Genomic DNA, 18,879 nt, shown 5'->3' on the forward strand with positions numbered 1-18,879 from the left:
CGATCCTCAAGGATTGCAAACCATTTGTTTTTCAGAATATCTCTAATGAATACACATGAGAGAGAGTTCCATACAATTGAGGCAGTTTGTATGCAAAGTTCTCATGCATGTTTGTTAGTCGTCCTGAAAATCTGACTGTGACATTGAGGACTGAAGTTGAACACATCTATGGTAAGCCTTATGCAGCCACCCAGTCATAATTGGGGACAGGATACAGAGAATCCAGAAGACCATCTTGTGGTGAGGTCAGAGTTTTTCACAGATTGTTGGTCTGCTGTAACCTCAGACAGCTGGCTTCCTCCTTAGTAAAAGTAGATCTAAAATTTTCTTGGAAGGTTTTGTTTTTGGTAGCTAACTTCTGCTCAGAGTTAGCTATCACACTCATCATATATTTTCTGTACATCTAATTTTTCAACAGTGACACTTAAATCAGTCTGTTGGCTTGGCAGTGTTTTTCCCAAGACCACACACAAATAAGGACGTACAGGCTGTTGATATGCTAGATTGCAGAAGAGCCTTACTGATCTGTTTGGAAAGAACAAGGACCTATATAGGAAGTCTTCACTGCTCTTCATCTCCTTTAACCCAGTGAAACAAAGGTTTTCAGTAACAAGACTTTCCCTTTGAATTTCTGATGACATCTGTTACTTTTCTCACTCTGGACTAAAACTTTAAAATAAGGTGAGAATTCATCAAATCAGAGCTACCATGGTTATGTTAGCCTGTCTTTGCTCTGCTTCCATGCAGGATATTTGCAATGCTGCCATCTGGTCTTCTGTTCATAACTTCACTATCCTCTTTCTATCCTCTCTCTTCTCTCCCCTAAGATATACATATTTAGATTCACAAATCTTAACATTTATGTTTCTGGTGAAACACATAATCCTCCAGTTTTGGACAATTTTTTTTTCTCAGAAAGTAAAATAGAAATATGGAGCCGATGCAGTTTGAAACATTTCCCTTACGTTTGCAGAAGCACATCAAGTTAGCTAACCCAAAAGGCAGAATAAGCTAAAAAGCTTCATAGGAAGTGTATAGAGCTGTACACCCTGAGAAGACTATTTTTTTTAATGACGAGATACTTTTATTTGTTAACTGATTCTTGGCATATGCCAGTAGCTCTGTTCACTTTCTAGAGCATTTTTAAACCTTTGAGTCTTTTTGATAAACTGGGCACTCCTATAGCTACTTAGGGATGTTCTTTCATTTGAAATGACAGTCAGTGTCAACAATATAGTCTTCTTTATCATTTCATATCGTTTTTAAATGAAATGACCAGTAAAAATCACAATTTTTATTTGTTTTCGTTCATATTTTGTGCACATTATTTGCAAATAGTGCATGCAATTTTTGAATAGCGTCCACCTTTTTGCTGGAACCCACCCTGGAAAAAGCCCCCCAAAAGAAACAAAATTTGGATGTGAATACCCCCCCCCCCCCCCCAATATGAAGCAAACTTTTTTTGACCTGTACACCCTTATAGCTACTTACTCATCGATCAACCAAGGTTTGGTGCAAGGTTTGGTACCTGGAACAGGAGACCTGAGATTAGAGTAAGCAGTGCTTTGAAAGTTATTTTATACAGTTTAAAGATCAAGCAAAAGTAGAACTGAAAAGTTTGTGTCAAACTATAGGCCATGAAGGGAATTTTTATGAAATATAGCAAAACTAAGTAAACCACATTCAGATCAACTAAGAATGAAAGCACTGGCCATAGGTAACAAAACAGCGTGAGCAAAGAAAATGGCAGAGTCTCTGAAGGACTTATTGATGAACAATTCTGTAATGAGACTGTATTCTCAAAATGGAAACTTTATATATAAAGCAGACTATGCTTATTTGATGAGGGGGGTGGGATATCAGAACATATTACAACAATTCAAACAAAGATGGTGATGTGGTGCTGGGTTTGAGGGGGGAGAAAGGACATAGAGGAGGGAATGCCAGCCACCTACTGGCCAGGCTCAAGGTGCATGTGTGTTGGGTTCAGGAGGTATCTGCTGGCCTCTGGCTAAAGTTTCTCACTGTAGTGCCTGGTAAGTGGGTGAAAATGTGAGAAAGCCCTGGTGAAAATGAAAGCTCACTAGAATCTGGAAGTCCAAAGCAGCAAGAGGAAGCTACTAGGCTAAAAAAAAAAAGGGGTGGGGGAGGGATAGTGGAGAAGGATGTATTTACAGAGCCATAATCATCCCTATGCTTAGAATAGCATGGTGTGTTGCAGATTGAATTGTAGAAATATTTGCACAGTTTGTGGTGACTAAGATTGGTTGTAAAGAGAGAACACACATATAGTACATTATGATTCAAATCTGGTAACAGAGCTCATTTCAGATTTTTCTGTAATTGTTTTTGTTTTAAGTGGATCTAAAATTATTAGAATGGTGGAGAAGATTTATCTATTGATTAAAATTGAGTCTAGGCACAAGCAGAATTTTTGGGGGATAGTTTTAATTTGTGCATTTTATTTTTTTTTTCTATCCTTTCATGCATAATGGTGATTGGGGAGTTAATGTTTTAACTTTTCCTTCTTCCTCTAACCAGAATATTCATTTTGCTTTTCTACAGAACAGTTTCTCCCAGCTTTTGCATGTGATTTCTTTGTTCCACACACACTGCGGCATTGTTACTGGATGATGCTACTGCGCAAGCCTTACAGCTTTGCTCCAATAGTTTGAATGTTGTGGATTTTTTTCTTTAAGAAATCTGATGTTCAAGGAAAACATCTCTATTTTAGGGAGGGGATGAAGAAAAGTGGAAGAGGGAGATTGACCCAACCAAAAGTTTTGACTGCCGATTTTGGAATATTTTTCAAATATAAATTAGAAACTAACAAGGAGTGAGTATAGGATTTATGGATATGTAGGGAAGAGATTTATGCTGGCGTTGTAAAATGGAGCAGAACTGAAGAAATCTGGAAATCTTTTATGATAGACAGTGCTTTTTGTGGTTACTAAAAATCAGTGTTTATCAGTGTTTTTGCGGCACAAGAGTACTTTTGTTGGGTAGCTTTTTCTGGTGAATCAAATATATACATTTGTGCAGCTGAAAAGGCACAAAAACAATGCAGAGGATACACGGTAGACAAAGGAGAGATGAGAGTCCTAGGGAAGTGAAGCTTTTCCAGTGGGGGGTGGAAGGAGTGTTTTATCGGGATTCATTGATTAAAACTTAAAATCAGAAGCCTTACATTAAAGCTTCTTTTTTTCTGCATGCAGGTAAATTTTACTGCAAACCTCACTACTGTTACCGACTGTCTGGCTATGCTCACCGGAAGAGACCAGCAGCAGCTCCTCTGTCAGGAAAGGTATGTTTTATTTCTAATTGGTCATTTTAAATAGAGAAGACACTTTTTATTAATATGGGAAGAGTTAAAGTACCAAAAGGGAGTGGCAACTTAACTGAAATGTCAGACATTTCTGTGGCTTCATTCAATATACATATTTTTACAAAACCAGTATAAAACAAGGGAGAGGGAGGGTCAGAATAAAATCAAGGCTGGTAGTGTAATCTAGCAGTTAGCCCACAAACCAAAGAATTTAGAAAACCTCAAACTTTTAATAACAGTTTATTTTGAGTAACTTATTTAACCTCTCTGAGCTCTGCCTTAGACTACAGGCAGCACCTGTAGTTTATTCTATTTCTCTTAATAGAGTTCTGTGTACATAGACGATGCTATGCAAAATTATACTGTACAAGACAAAATTTTCTTCAAGTGTAAATTGGCTTGGGTACAGTTTTCCATCTACACTTATTTGCCTTTTTTAAGGATGATTTTTCAAAACTGTGGAGACTGATAAAACTGGAAAAAAATCTTTGTTACAAAATTTGAATGACAATATCTGCTTTCTTGGCCTTATTTTTCTCTTATGTACTTCAGATTTTCTCTCTGTACTTTTATTTTCTGATAGAATATAGAGCAGGCATCCCTTTTATAAATGTTTACTAATAAATAAACAGAACAAAAATAATAATGAAATCACTTTCAGATAGTTCAGTAAACTGCGTGCTTTCCTTTCTCCTAGAATACGTGGATCCCCCTTCAGCCTTTCTTTCCACAGAGCTGTTGCTTCACGGTTTGTGGAGCTGTGCTCTGTTTGTTTTTTTTTTGAGTTCTCTTCTGCTTTCTGCGATTTTTTTTTTTTTCCCTCGCATCCGTGCCACGGTCCCTCTTCACTAGTCCCCATAGTTAGTAGGGCAACACAGTAAGTTTTTTCGTGTTCTTTGTGGTCGGTTATGGGGGTTTTTGGAGTCAGTGTCTGCCCTAAACCGACTGCCAGTCAGCACGAAGAATGGCTTCCTCCAGTTTTCGTCTGTGCCCCCAGTGTCCGTGGACCATGTCTCTGACTGATCCACATGGTTTGTATTCTTTGCCTGGAGGCATCGCACAATGTCCAGGGTTGTCGGCTCTGCAATCAGATGACCCCTAAAGGTTGTAGGACGTGTTTGGATAAAATGGAGAAACATTTTGGCTCCAAGAAATCAGGACCGTCCATACCAGCGTCCAGTGCATCAACACCACGGAGGCATCGATGTCCACCCCCCCACTGAGTCCCCCTCAGGAGAGGGACGCCGGGGATCAACCTTGGTCTGTATCGTCACGTTTCAGGATTATTTATTTATTTATTTATTTATTTATTTATTTATTTATTTATTTGTAGCTTTTATATACCAACATTTGTTTAGTAATATCACATCGGTTCACATTCAACAATATTTCGCAACAGCGCTAAATAAACATAGCGATTAGCAGCAGTGCTTTACAAATAATATTTTAATTTAAGAGAATAATGACAATGACATATAAAGAAGAATTTAGCATAGTAGAAATTAATTAAGAGAACAAGTTAGATAATTAAAAAAACATAAAATTTAAGTTAACCGAGAAAGAAAATGAGACACGATTAATTATAACTAGAGGGACAAATCTTATGGATGTCTGATTCCTCGCCCTCCTCAGTGCCGGGTAAAGACCAGGCCAAGCACTGACACCAGTCACCATCGGTGCATGGCACCGGATCCAGGAAGGCATCGGCATTGGCTGTGTTGCCCCAAAGTGGCCCCACGGTGTTGAGACTACACCCGCAATCAAGCCCAGGAGTCCAAGGCACTCCCTACCGATGCCCATGTCTGTGGCAGGCACCAATCCCCCTCGTTTCGAGGGCGATCTGGTGGCGCCTGCTCCTCCTCCTCCTCCACCCGCTTTACCTACAGCGACCGTCGAGGAGGAGCGGGATTGCAAGGTTCAGTTAACAGTGTTCCAAGCCCTCAGGGGCATCGAACTGCTGGCCACATTGATTCTACCAACACCACCACCACTGATGCCTACTCCTTTGATCCTAGCAACATTGCTGGAGTTCTTCAATGTCTTGCTGGGCGTCCTCCCTATGCAGCTGGTGCCTGGAGACCCCTCAATGCCCCAGCAGCCATCGATGTTCCCATTGCTGATTGTTCCGAGGAAGAAGGCTTGGTGATTCCAGAGCCATCAGGGCCTCTGGCACCTTGGCTGCCACTCCCGGCTCTGGTGCCAGGGCTTTCGGGGGCATCAGTGCCATCGATACCATCTATTCCCCGATGCCTCCGGGAACCAGGCCAAGGGCAGTGAGCACGAGTCCCCCACTAACCTCGCCCAGGGATTTTAGTGAGGAGGAGGCTCTGTATGATCCATTGGGGGACAATATTTCGGAGTCCTTTTTCTGATGTCAACGAAGATATCCTCTCAGAACCATCCCCTCTGGAAGAGTGGCGCCGGGCTCCATCAGATGACTTAACCTTTGCCGGATTTATCTGCTCCATGGCAAAAGTCAATTCCCTTCCAACTTTTAATGGAAGAGGACGCCAGACACCACATGCTGGAGGTGCTTCAGTTTGTGGATGCGCCAAAAGAAGTGGTAGCTATTCCCGTGCACGAGATCTTCAAGGAGTCGCTCCTGCGCATATGGGAGCATCCTTTCTCTGTGTCACCGGTAAACAGGAAGGCTGACGCTGTCTACCTTGTACAGAAGTCCCTGGGGTTTGAGAGGCATCAGCTCCCCCACCAGTCAATGGTAGTGGTGTCTGCCCTTAAAAAGGCCAAAAGCTCCCGGACTCATGCTTCCACGCACCTGGGTCGGGAGCATAGGAAATGGGACAAGCTGGGTAGGAAGGTGTATCAAGGCTCAATATTATTAGCCCATATCACCTCCTACCAGCTAAATATAGCCTAGCACTCCTGAAACCTATGGAAACAGGTTCAGGAGCTGGCAGAACACCTACTTCAAGAGCAGCAGGAAACATTCCTGGCACTGGTCCAGCAGGGCTTTGAGTGTGGTAAGCACGAGGTGCATTCTACCTACAACATTTTTGAGATGTCTGCTCACATGGCCACAGCAGGCATTGGAGCCTGCAGGATGGCCTGGCTCAGATCTTTGGATCTCTGCCCTGAGGTCCAGGAGAAACTGGCAGACCTCCTGTGTACGGGGGATAACCTTTTTGGGGACAAAGTCTGGGATGCCATGGCTCAGCTGAAAGACCATCATGAGACCCTCCATCATCTTTCGGCTAGTGCCTCGGACACTCCCTCCTCGGCCAGAAGGTTGGCGAGGCAAGGGGCCCGTAGGTCGTTCTACCACCAGAGGAAGTACTACCCTCCGGTTTCCTGCGGACGTCCTTAGCGAGTGTCCTGTAGAGGCTGTTCTAAGCAGCAGCAGGTCCCTAGACCTCAGCCAGCACCTCAGCTGAGCCCCGCTACAGAGTTTTGACTGGGAGTGAGGGAGCAGGAGCCCAGTCATCGTGGCCTCTTCACTGGACCCTCCAGTAGGAGGCCGTCTGCGGTTCTTTTTGGATCACTGGCTAGCGATCACCTCGTACCGGTGAGTCCTCTCCATCATTCGCTGAGGGTATCGTCTAAACTTCCCCTGTGTCCCTCTTCGGGTCTCCATCAGGAAATACTGCTGTCTGAGCTCTCTGCCCTCATACAGACCAGGGCAGTCAAGCCCATTCCTCTTTGGCAGCAGGATACAGGGTTTTACTCCCGCTATTTCCTGATCCCCAAGAGGACTGGGGAACTCCATCCCATCCTTGATCTGAGAGCTTTAAACCATTTCCTCAAATGAGAGAAGATCAGGGCAGGCTGCGCCATCCCAACCTCAGGTTGTTGTCTCTAATGGCCTGGATGTTGAAAGGCTAGTATTGCAGCCCTTGGCATTGTCTAACAATGTATCTCTGATACTGGTTGCCTCCAGGAAACCATCGACTAGAAAGTCATATAGCCTGAAATGGAAGAGGTTTACTGTCTGGTGTGAGCAGCACGGGATGGACCTGTTCACTTGCTCCACCCTGAAGCTCTTGGACTACCTGTTGCACCTGTCGGGTTAAAGTCTAACTCAGTCAGAGTGCATCTCTGTGCCATTGGGGCTTATCACAGGGTGAATGGTACGCCCATCTCCGTACAACCCTTGGTGGGACGTTTCATGCGTGGTCAGCGTCAGCTAAAGCCCCCTCTGTGTCCTCCGCCTTTCTCCTGGGACCTTAATGTGGTCTTGGCTCACTTCATGAAGGACCCTTTTGAGCCTTTGTGCACGTATGACCTGAAATATTTGACTTGGAATGTCATATTAGTTGCGGTCTCCTCAGCGTATTGGTCAGCGAACTTCAAACATTGGTGACTTACCCACTTTATGCGAAGTTTTTCCACAATAGGATGGTTCTCCGTACTTACCCTAAATTCTTGCCTAAGGTGGTGTCGGACTTCCATCTGAAGCAGTCTATCGTCCTACCCACCTTCTTTCCCAGACCTCATTTGCACACTCTGGATTGTAAGAGGGCCTTAGCATTCTACCTTAGAGAACGGCAGGGCATAGGCAGTCCACACAACTCTTCATCTCATTTAATAAGAACAGAATGGGAGTTGCTGTAATCAAGCATACCCTATCTGCCTGGCTGGCAGACTGCATCTCTTTCTGCTACACGCAAGCAGGACTGCAGCTTGGGGGCCCCATTAAGGCTCACTCCGTAAGAGCCGTGGCAGCTTCAGTGTCCCATGTGAGAGCAGGCCCTTGTGACGGAGATCTGCAGAGCTGCGATGTGGTGTTCTCTTCACATGTTTGCTGCTCACTACTGCCTGGACAGAGATGGCCGACAAGATAGTAGCTTCAGCCAATCTGTCCTTCATAACTTTTTTTCAGGTCTAAACCCAACTCTTCTTCCCAGGGCCCTGTTTTTCGGGTTCAGGCTGAGTTCCTCCATTATCAACAGCCCCTAGGCTGTTGTGCTTGTTGGCTCCTGTTTGGTGTCTGTTGGTCCTCTCTAGCCTACAGCTAGGTATTCACCCATGTGTAATGACCACCATCCTGCTTGTCCTAGGAAAAAACAGAGTTGCTTACTGTAACAAGTGTTCTCCTAGGACAGCAGGTTGTTAGTCCTCAAGAAATCTGCCCGCCACCCCATGGAGTTGGGTTTCTTTTTTTTTTTGTAATTTTTTATTTATTCGAATATCACAGCATGATACATTAGTATATAAAAACTGTATTGTAACATATTGTGATCAACATTCCACGTAACGTGTCTATAACAATAAAGATAATACCAATGCATAATTTATCATAACTGTACTCCATACAATAAACTGAACATTTGCCATTAACCGTCTGCAGGTGGTTTTTATTTTACCCATGCCAAAATACCCTGTGTATTCCCCTCTCCTAACCCCCGCCCTCCCCTGGCTTCTAATGATAGCTTTAATTGGGGTTAATTTATGAGGATTGCTTAATCCAGTAACAGTAGGGAGCCTATATAGCTTGGAACTTGAGCACCCTGTCATTTCTTATAGCTGTAAGATAACCCAGCTGGTACACTTTGTCTATCCGTAGTCTAATATCCTGCAGCGTAGGTGTCTCGGTCCTCTTCCACCATCTCGCTATTTTGCATCTCGTTGCTATCACCACCTGGAGAGTAAAAGGTCTTTGTTCCTCTGTACCAAACCCCTCCACTAAGCTTAAAAGACAAATTTAGGATCCTATGATACCATTTCTCCCAATACCTCTCTCAGGAACTCTACCTCAACTTCCCATGTTCTCACAACCTTAGGGCAGACCCACCACATGTGATAAAACGTACCCTTCTCTCCGCATTGCCGCTAACACTGGTCACTGATTAGGCTGTTCATCTTATGGAACCTCTCTGGTGTCAAATACCATCTATACAAAAGCTTATATCCATTTTCTTTAATGTTTGCAGACACCGAGCTCCTACCTGCAACCATATGGCATTTATCCCATTCAGCCTCGGAAAGAATCGCTCCTATATCCGCCTCCCAGCTTAACTGATAAGACATATTTACCCTGGCTTCCCCATTAAGCAGCTTATAAAGGCTGGAAATCGGGCGCTTAAATAGAGCAACATTTTTGCAAAATTTTTCAAACAGGGTTCTCCCTTTGAATAGCTCTTCAGCAACCTTTATCGATCTGAAATAGTGTTCCAATAGCATATAAGTATACATATCAGTTTGAGACAACTCATACTTTTCCCTTAAGTCCTGAAATTTTAACAAAGTGTGTCCCACACAAAATTGGCCTATTCTAGTGAGTCCCTTCTTTCTCCACCTTCCAATAAACTCTTTATTCATACCTGAGTTGGGTTTCATTTTAAGTTATTTTGTTTTTGTAATTCTCTGTAACAAGACTGAAGGGGGACCCCACGTGGCATGCTGGGCATGCTCAGTGTGCCAGTCAAAGTTCTAGAAACTTTGACAGAAGTTTTCCATGCTGGGCTCCATTTGATAATGTCACCCATGTGTGAGGACTACCATCCTGCTGTCCTAGGAGAACACCTGTTTGATAAGTCAGAAAAATGAATTTGCAAGGCTGCATTCCCTCACAAAAATCCATGACTTCTATCTGACTAATAAAGGATAAGGAGTAGCATTTACCCAAACCATATTCTTACTTGCTCCCAGAAGCTTCTCATCCTTGTTATTCATCTACAGGCCGATACAGTAAGGGCGCGTAAGAAAAAGTGCGGCAGTGTCGGGCGCCCGCTTGTTTGCCGCGCGCACAGGCATACCGCTCGATACAGTATTTAAATGGCATGCAAATGCAAGCCGCGTCCATGAAGCGTCTATGAAGCGCAATCCATTTTACTGTATAGAGTGCTATACAGCACCTATATAGTATCCTGGGTGCGCTGGTACCTGTCATTTCAAATGACATTTGAAATGACAGGCACCAGGAAGTGGATGGTTCTCCTACGCTCGGGCATCGGGGATTGCCAGTCCTCTCTCCCCCCCTCCCGAAGCAAGGCGCAGGGCGAAAAGCGACTCGACATGTTATTAAAGCAAATAGAAATTGTAACAAAAGTAAACTTACTGCATGCTTCCAGCAGCCCCAGTCCTCTCTCCCCTCCTCACGAGGCGCCCATCGCGGCTCCCCTGCCTCCCAGGGGCAGCCGGCGGCGAAAACGGCTTCCAGCAGCCCCGCCGGCGAAGGTGCATGAACGCACGTCCAATTTGGGCGCTCAAGCAACGAAGGCGCATGAGCGCACGCCGTGACCTGAGAGCCCGGATGGATGTCCGAGGTCACGGTGTGCGCTCATTCGCCTTCACTGCTTGAGCGCCCAAATTGGACGTGCGTTCATGCACCTTCGCCGGCGGGGCTGCTGGAAGCCGCTTTTGCCGCCGGCTGCCCCCGGGAGGCAGGGGAGCCGCGGTGGGTGCCTCGGGAGGAGGGGAGAGAGGACTGGGGCTGCTGGAAGCATGCAGTAAGTTTACTTTTGTTACAATTTCTATTTGCTTTAATAACATGTCGAATCGATTTTCGCCCTGCGCCTTGCTTCGAGAGGGGGGGGGGGGAGAGGCAATCCCCGATGCCCAAGCGTAGGAGAACCAGGCCACACCATGTTACTCACTTGCTCCAACCCACCCACTTATTTGACCGGAGCCTGCCTATTGCTGTCACATCCCTCTAACGCCAGGGTCAGGGTAGGCGGTAAATTAGCGGGTTAAAGACGCGGCAAAACAGTTGGTTAAAAAGGCGATAATCGGGCCGCACGTTACTGTATGGGAGGGAATAGCTAATCCGATCGTTTACATATATACATGCCGCGGGCGGAAAGGGATACGCGTCGATTTAAAGAAGCGGTAAAAATTGGTTAAAACGGATAGTGAATCTTGGGTTAGACTTACGCGGCCAAACTGTGGGTAGAAAGCGGGTTAGAAACAGGGTAACCGCGGCCGCGCTTTACTGTATCGGCCTGCTAGTTTGTCATCTTGGATTTCTAGACCCTTTGGGATCCCCCCAAATGGTTTAAAGTATTGCACATTGTGCAAAACTAAACTCCTTTAAACTGATGTTTGCTTCAAACGGTTTGGGATCTCTTGGCCTAGCGGTTAATTGATCATTATGAGAAGCTATCTGGTAGAGGGATAGAGTTGTGAACTGGCTTTTTTTTTCCAGTAGCTGTTGAGCCACCCCCTAAGATGTATGCCTTCGATACAATCTACTACTGCTGCTGGCTCCTGGTACTCATTAAAACTAGTGCCAACTAGAAAAAAATTTCCTGGTTGGGAAACCAGGAAAATGTAGCTGCCTCTCTTCTAGATTACCCTTAAACCTTGCACTTACAAAAGTAACTACCAGAAAGAAAAAAATATGGTCTGAGACACAGGCACCAGTGCGGTGGGTATAGTGTGTGCCTGAGCACCCCCAATATTGAGTGAACTCCTCTGTGTCTCAGGAAGGGAAATTCCTGTTTAATACCCCTAATCATTTTGTTTTAGCAGCGATTCCATTAATGTGCTTATCACAGAGATCAGACTAACCAGCCTGTAGTTCCCAGCTTTTTCCTTATTTCCAGTTTTGTGAATAGGAACTATATTTTTCTGTCGCCATTCCTCCGGAACTGCTTCTTAACAAGGACTTGCCAGCTGAATGCAAGGATCGTGAAGTAATATAAGATGTCAAACCTTCAGCTAAATATTGCAGGCCTTCACCATGAATAGTTTTATGAATAAATGTAAAAATCTTAAATTGGATTCATTGCGATACAAGTAACTAGTACAGATCCTTCAATCAGGGTATAATCTAGCTGCTGCATTCTGTATGAATTGTAAAACCCATAAGAGAAGAGTACTTCAGCTACCTCGCCAAGCAGTTTTTATAAAAGGCAGTTTAAAAAAAACCTCCTTAATTTGACCTTTAAGGTTAATTTAGGATCAAAACAAATTCCAAGATCTAGCCTTTTCAGTTAACAGGGGCAAAGTAGAATTGCCAGCTGTTAACTTAGACTCTGTTCTTAGGAGCATGGGTCCTACCTACCTACCTACAAAACTGCCGTTTTGTTGGCGTTTAATAGAAGGTATTAGATGACATCCGAGAGTTTACAGTCTGCAAACATTTGGTAAACAAAGTCAGAGGATGGTCCCCTTTGGCATCACATAGCAAAAAAAGAAAAAACAAAAAGCTGGATATACCGGTCGTTTGCATAAAAATAACTTATAACTCCAGTCCTGGGGTGCCACAAACAGGTCTTGTTTTCAGGACAATGAATATGCATGAGATGTTTGCATACAATGGAGGCAGTGCATACAAACATGTCATGCATATTCATTAGAGATATCCTTAAAAACCAGACCAGTTTGTGGCACTCCAGGACCATAGTTGCCTACTCCTGACCTATACCAAGTGATGGCAAGAAAGTCTTGTTGCAGAATCTACCTCTGACTTGTAGGAAACCGATGGCCTTGGTAGTAGTAGCAGCAAGAATGTAGGTGCCATGGGCTTTACATTCTTTTTGAAAATCATTGTGGTGATTGTGGAAGAGTAACTTGAAAACATTTGACGATTACCTTGTTTTATATAGATACTGGATAGTAATAAGTAATATCCACCTTAAGATCACAGTGTCCAAAAAACATTCACACCTGGAAATGTTTGAGCTGTGGTCATCCTGAAATGTGGTATAGGCAGGTGGGGAGAGAGAGGGGTGTGCATCATACTGGTTTCCTTTTTCTTTTCTGAGATATATGTTTTAAAACACCCAAAATTCTTCATGCCCTCTAAAAAATAGATGTGTGCTTTGATTTGATTTTATAGGAGAACAAAAGCCCCCTGAAGGATACTATGGCTGCTGAAGAGACTGGACAAACAAACTCCATAGCCACCTCTGCTGAGCGGACCCCAGGTAGCTCCAGTTCCTTGTTGAGCAGGGCCGTGCAGTATTCTCTCTGCCTCTTTGCCAAGGTTAAAGGGGCAAGCCAGCATCTGCACAGCACCATGTCCTCATTCAGGCACCAGGTAGCACAAAATCCTTTGGACTCCTATTTCATGTGTCAGCTGATGGCTGTTGGGCTCCCTTTTCTTTATGTGCAATCTGAGATGCTTTTTCAGATTTTGGGGGAGTTTTATTTACTGTCTGCTGATCATTGAGACTGAAACATCTTGAAATTTGTAATTTTGTCAAGCCAGTGAACTTGGGTCACACATTGTGAAAATGAAACATTGATTGTATTGTACATGCTGGTGGAGTAAACCCTGCCCGTGCTCTCACCAATTACATGACTAGAATCTGTTATGGATTTTGTAGTAATTGATCCAGGAAACAAAATTTAACTGGTGTGTGTGACTTTACTGAGGGTGGGGTGTTTGGGCTCATTAAAATAGCCATGAGCATCATTTAATTTATATCGTATATTAATAATTAATGTATCTTTGTATGATGTAACATAAACACGTGCTCATGGCTATATTAGAGAGCTAAATAAAATGCAGTAAAGTCTCTATAGGCTGAGTGCTAGACACAGTTTCAACAAAAATAATTTATCAAATAGATTGCTTGTGCAGACTGTTTTGGTTTCAGTATCTCTGACTGTTCAGAATCCATGTTAGTTCATTGAAGGAATTCAGTCCTGGTAAATAGTGTTAATTACGATTAGCAGAAGCCAAGATTATCCAAATTTTCATGCTAAATAAGGAGAATGTCATCTTACACTGCATTTCTTCTGCCTAAGCTATTGCTACTTTATACCACTTTGTTTTCTGCTGTTTTTAGCACTCGTGATGGGTTTTCAACCTTTAATTTCTTGTTGGTGATGGTATCTATTATTCCCATTTCTAGCAAATCCCTCTCTGCAGCTATGGGATAATTGTGAAGATCATGGCATATCTGTTCAATGTGTCTTTCTGTATATATTTGTTACCATTAATACAAGAAACCTGTCCCAAATTTGTGATGTTTTCTGGGTATCACTTTGTGAATTTCACTCAGTTTTGGTTAGTGGCTTCATTACTCTTTGGGGAGATGGACTAGTTGTTTATGCCACAACTGTGAGCCAGATATACTAAACATTTTTGCAGTAGCCAAAAATATTCTGCAGCTGGCCATAAAATGTATTACAGAGCAAATCTAGCTATTTGTTCTATTGAATTTCAAAACTTCACACTGAGATTAGGAGCAGGTGGAATACCAAATTCCCTCTTTGGTATTCCACTACAGATCGAACTGAAGCAGGATGCTTCCTTACATTTGCCCCAACACAGACAATATATTTATATCAGAGAATCAGCAGCATAAAATTGGAACATAAAATGAAAGATTTCCATACAGCAGTGGAATCATCTGGAAACAATCTAGTGTAATATTTTCTGATATGCTTTACCTTATGTTTTCTGACAGTATTTCAATCCAGTCGGAGGTCTGGGCTTAGTGCAAGGTGCCTGTATTTCCTGTTTTTACCTACGGTCCATTTCGCTTAAAGCCATGCGTGATGGATGTCTTGTTTAACCCTTTAATGGATGTTAATGTAAGAGAGGGACTCAAGTTTTCTCCAAGGACTGGTGGTAGTACTTTTAGCAAATCAACAAAAAGGGAGTCAAAAAAATATATATTATTCAAATCAAAACAGACATTTTTAAATAATATATTCACTTTTAAATGTGATATTTAACCTGAAGTTTCACATTTAGCACTACATTACATGCTTTATTGCTGTAAAGAGCTCAAATGTGCATAATGTCACACCATTGTCCAAATAGCATTTCATTTTAAAGTTTTTTAAACATAGTAAAAGTTGAAAAACATCACCCATGTACGTTCTCAAGAAGACTAATCCCAGTTTTTTCCATGGTAAAGATGGATAAAACTGCTGCATCTTAAAACAACCAATATCCTAGTAAGGGGAAAGAACACCAAGGGAAAAGCTGAACATATCACATGCATCCAGTGTTTCACCCAGATGGATCTGAATCATGGAGAGATTTGCACTCTCTTCAAAGCATGCTCAGCATTTTTTCATAAAAGATTCCTTTTTTTTTTATTAAATGACTTAAAGTATATCACATATAACATTTCAATTTTCACAAACAATTTTAATCTGTACTACAAAAGTTTGATATGTAAAATGAATGAATAAATAGCTAGGGAAAATGCAGGCAGACTGAGGGTAATTTTTGTATTCCTTGTGGTGCTTGCAGTCAGTTTTCAAAGAGAAACTCCTATAGGGATTCTTTACTGGTTTTGCCCCTTTTCCCTGGATGGAGTGGTAGGCAACTTTCAAAGATTTTCTTTTCCGTGGGTAAACACCTTTTATTCGCAGAAATCCCTTTGGAAATTCCCCCCACTATATTTAAAAGAAACATTTATTCAATAGTCATTTATATAAACTTATTCATGAAAGCAGGAGTGAAATTTCACAAAAAACTCATTCACGATTCCTTTAATGGCATTAATTTTGAAATGAGTCTGACCAGCTTTAAAGCATAATTAACAGAGTAGCTCAGGAGAGCTATGAAACAGCATGACTTGACTGCTGAGAGATTTCATTCTCTTTCAGCATTTTACTAGGTGTTGAATGATTGCAGTGTTTTATATAGCTGAAGATGGATTATTTTTTCTGTGTTAAAGCAACAGTCCGTGTTGGCCAGGTTTCTTTTTACATACATGTAATTGCCCTGCTTTATTTCAGAAAGGGATATGTGTTTGTATGTGTTTATAGATAGTGAAAAAAAATTGATAAATGTAAACATCCAGTGGAGTTTTCAGTTAATGTTCACTTTATCCATCTCTACTTTATCCGCAAAATATATATTGTATGTGTGTAGATACTCTCTCTCTCTCTCTGTGTATATATATATATGTGTGTGTATATACATGTAATTTCCTAAAAATTTAAGTAAGAACTCTGTGTATGTTTATATAGTTGACTGTATGTAGATGTGTAGGCATCAATATATCTATATCTGTCTCTATTATAACACCAACAAATGTTTTGTGTTTACAATTTTCCTACTTAAAAAAAAAAAGTGTTCTAAATATTTGACTTCACTGAGATGCTATTACATCCATAAAGAAGCAATACTAGGGGGGAAAAAAATACGTATCCAGTTGGCAAAACAGTATTAAGATCCTTCTTTATATTTCATTCCAGAGGAGACATTCCTGTTTACAGTTCTTGATAGTTCTCCTATTTATCCACTTCTACCAGTATTAATCTAAATAAGAGGGAGCTGCTGTGCTGATTTGTAATTAAAGCCCCATGCAAGAATCACGCTGATAAATATTGAGCAATGTAAGAATAATTCAGAATGTTGTAATAGTTCGTGATCTTTGAGACTGTACAGGCCTCTTCTTAAACCATCTCTCTTAATCTACGAAAAATCTATTTTTCTCCAAGATCAATGTGGTTATTAGAACTGTGTACTACTCATGAACAACTGAAGCACAGATGAGGAAAGAGATTAGGGATGTGGTGCTGTTTTAAGATCCATAGCTTCAGATATAAAAATTAAAAGCTCCAACTTGGATCAATTGGATGGCTAGGCCTGCTCAATCATTGGACCCTCAATTTCGCTCTCCAGATAACTCAGGCCGGTTGCTATCATCCGACAATGCGATGACGTATGTAAAGGTACCACCTCTCAAAACGAAAAAGTACTGTGTCAGGATGGCAGAAAAAGTGAATTTTTCTGGTCCACTCATGAAAGCCCACAGGGGAATGGCCTGGCCCATGGCCACCAGATTTAATAGGCAGAGAGCCCAGATTCCCTCCCACATGAGGGTCCATCAACCCCATGTTGCTGGCCCACTGGGACCAGACAGGTCCACCCCACTTCTAGAGAAGCCAAGGAGATAACCGGTTTCAGATGCATATCTTTACTCTCACTCCTGTCAGTACTGAAAAGGTGGATTCTCCCAGTTCACTCAGGGAAGTCCCATGAGGTACTGGTTTGGCCCAGGACCATCATATTTGATGGGCAGAGAGCCGAGACTTTCCCGCACCAAGGGCCACCAGCCTCCATGTTGCTAGCCCACTGGAATCTGGACTTGTGGACCTTCATCAAGATCCACCCAACTTCCAGAGCAGCCAAGGATTTAACTGGCTAAAATTGTCTGCTGACCCTCCCTCCTGCCTGGGCAGAAAATGTGGTATTTCTGGTCCACTCAGGGAAGCCCCACGTGTGGCTCTTTGGATCTAGGGCTATCAGATTTGGTGGGCGACAAGACCTGACTCTTCCAGATCTTATATATTCTTTTTATAAACCTCATTGAAAAACATATATAACCAGATGGCTACAGATTTGGCTAGAAGTCTGAATGAGGTCTTGTTTGCTTTCCTTACCTGACCCACAGTTCCAGGAGCCTTTTATACATTTCTTGGTGTTTCCCTGAGATTCCAGTCCCAACTTCTTACTACTACCCAGTAGTGGGGTTTGCACTAATTATTGACATTACGGGTTTAAGAAAAAAAGTTTATTGGGACTGATCTGAAAATGCAATCCAGGCAGAATGAGCTATGTCTGGGTATGGAGTGGATTTTCCTGGAACCATTCCGGATCCATAGGAACGCATGGGTGGTCCCTCCAGAGTCTAAGCTCATTCCGTGGGGACACTGCTGTCAGCAGTGAGGGGGCACTCTTCCTGGTATCCAGAGCTTTTTGTGAGCAGAAGTAGAGCACCTTACTCTGGATTAGGGCCATGCTTTTGGGACATTCTGCTGGTTATGGAGGGGCACTTATCCCAGTGCATGGAGCTTCTTCCAGACAGAAGTGGTGCACGATATCCCAGACTGGGATACTGAAGATGGGACACCCCTGCCAGCCATGGAGGGGTACTCTTCTCGATGCATGGAGCTTCTTCAGGACAAAAGTAGTGCACTTTGGCATGGTCTGAGCTCCCGCCTTTGGGACATCCCTGCTTGCCATGGAGAGGCATGCTTCCTGGTGCATAGCACTTCTTTTGGACAGAAACTGTGCTAAATACCATGAATTAGGTGGCTGCTAATAGGACACGCCTTCCATTATTTGAGGAGTGTGCTTCCTACTGCACAGAGCTTCTTCCAGACAAAAGTGGTGTATCTTCATCTAGTTTGAGACCTCTATGTCAGATCATCCATGCTGGCCATTAAGGGACACATTTCCTGGTGCATGGAGCTTCGTAGAGACAGAAGTGGGGTGCACAGAGCTTTTTCCAGATAGAAGCAATGTATTGAGCTGAGACCCTGATGTTGGGACACCCTTGCCAGTGATAGAAGGGCACTTTTCCTGTGCACAGAGCTTCTAGACAGAAGAGTCTGAGACCCTGATGTTTTGATATCCCTGCCAGCCATGGAGGGGTTCTCTTCCTACTATAAGGAGTTTTTTCCAGACAGAAGTGGTGCGCTTTAGTCTAGTCTGAGACTGTTTTGTCAGGACACCCCTGCCAGCCATAGAGGAGCCTTTTTCCAGGTGCGCAGAGCTTCTTCAAAATAGAAGCAGTGTGCCTTCACCCTGTTTGAGACATTGCTGTTGGGACACTCCTGCTGGCCATAGAGGCGTGCTCCTCGATGCGTGGAGCTTCTGGATAGAAGCTGTGTACAATAGCCTGGACCAAGAACCTTCTGTCAGGACACAGTTGGAAGGGTTGGTGCTCTTTCCT

The 18,879-nt window shown here is 43.0% G+C and overlaps 1 protein-coding gene across 20 annotated transcripts in view; it reads left to right on the top strand.

Moving 5' to 3' along the window:
• MICAL3 (microtubule associated monooxygenase, calponin and LIM domain containing 3) overlaps positions 1-18,879 on the top strand; it is a 756,715-nt gene that overhangs the window by 452,953 nt on the left and 284,883 nt on the right. For all 20 annotated transcript variants that reach the window (XM_029599822.1, XM_029599821.1, XM_029599828.1 and 17 more), the window contains 2 exons: positions 3,216-3,304; positions 13,065-13,152. In XM_029599822.1, coding sequence (XP_029455682.1) covers positions 3,216-3,304; positions 13,065-13,152 — 177 coding nt within the window. The remainder of the gene's footprint in view (positions 1-3,215; positions 3,305-13,064; positions 13,153-18,879) is intronic.

Source organism: Rhinatrema bivittatum, chromosome 4, assembly GCF_901001135.1.
Source record: "Rhinatrema bivittatum chromosome 4, aRhiBiv1.1, whole genome shotgun sequence".
NCBI classification, from domain to species: domain Eukaryota; kingdom Metazoa; phylum Chordata; class Amphibia; order Gymnophiona; family Rhinatrematidae; genus Rhinatrema; species Rhinatrema bivittatum.